At 66.6% G+C, this 290-nt stretch overlaps 1 protein-coding gene across 1 annotated transcript in view; it reads left to right on the forward strand.

Moving 5' to 3' along the window:
* Nucleotides 1-137, forward strand: part of DDX41 (DEAD (Asp-Glu-Ala-Asp) box polypeptide 41) — a gene marked incomplete at its 3' end in the record, with an annotated part of 7,665 nt that extends 7,528 nt beyond the window's left edge. Inside the window, exon 18 of the mRNA XM_009582042.1 lies at nucleotides 24-137. Coding sequence (XP_009580337.1) covers nucleotides 24-137 — 114 coding nt within the window. The remainder of the gene's footprint in view (nucleotides 1-23) is intronic.
* Nucleotides 138-290: the final 153 nt, after the last annotated feature.

Raw genomic sequence — 290 nt, forward strand, 5'->3', positions numbered from 1 at the left:
CGGTGTCCCCTGCGGCACCGCAGAGCGTCCCCAAAGCCCCCGCTGCCTTCTACCTCACCACCACGGAAAAGAGCTACGTGCTGGCGGCTGAGCAGCGGGATGAGTGGATCACCCAGCTCTGCCAGCTGGCCTTCCAGGTACTGTGGGGTCTGACATAGCCAGGACCCCTCTCGCTGCTCCTGGCTCGGGTGAGCTGGGGGGCTCTGGGGTGCGTGGGCAGGCAGGGGGGCATGTGCTCCCCCAGTCCGGGGGCTGCTCTCACATCCCTCTGTTTCAGGGTGCAAAGGAGA

Source organism: Fulmarus glacialis, unplaced genomic scaffold (assembly GCF_000690835.1).
Source record: "Fulmarus glacialis isolate BGI_N327 unplaced genomic scaffold, ASM69083v1 scaffold21717, whole genome shotgun sequence".
NCBI lineage: Eukaryota > Metazoa > Chordata > Aves > Procellariiformes > Procellariidae > Fulmarus > Fulmarus glacialis.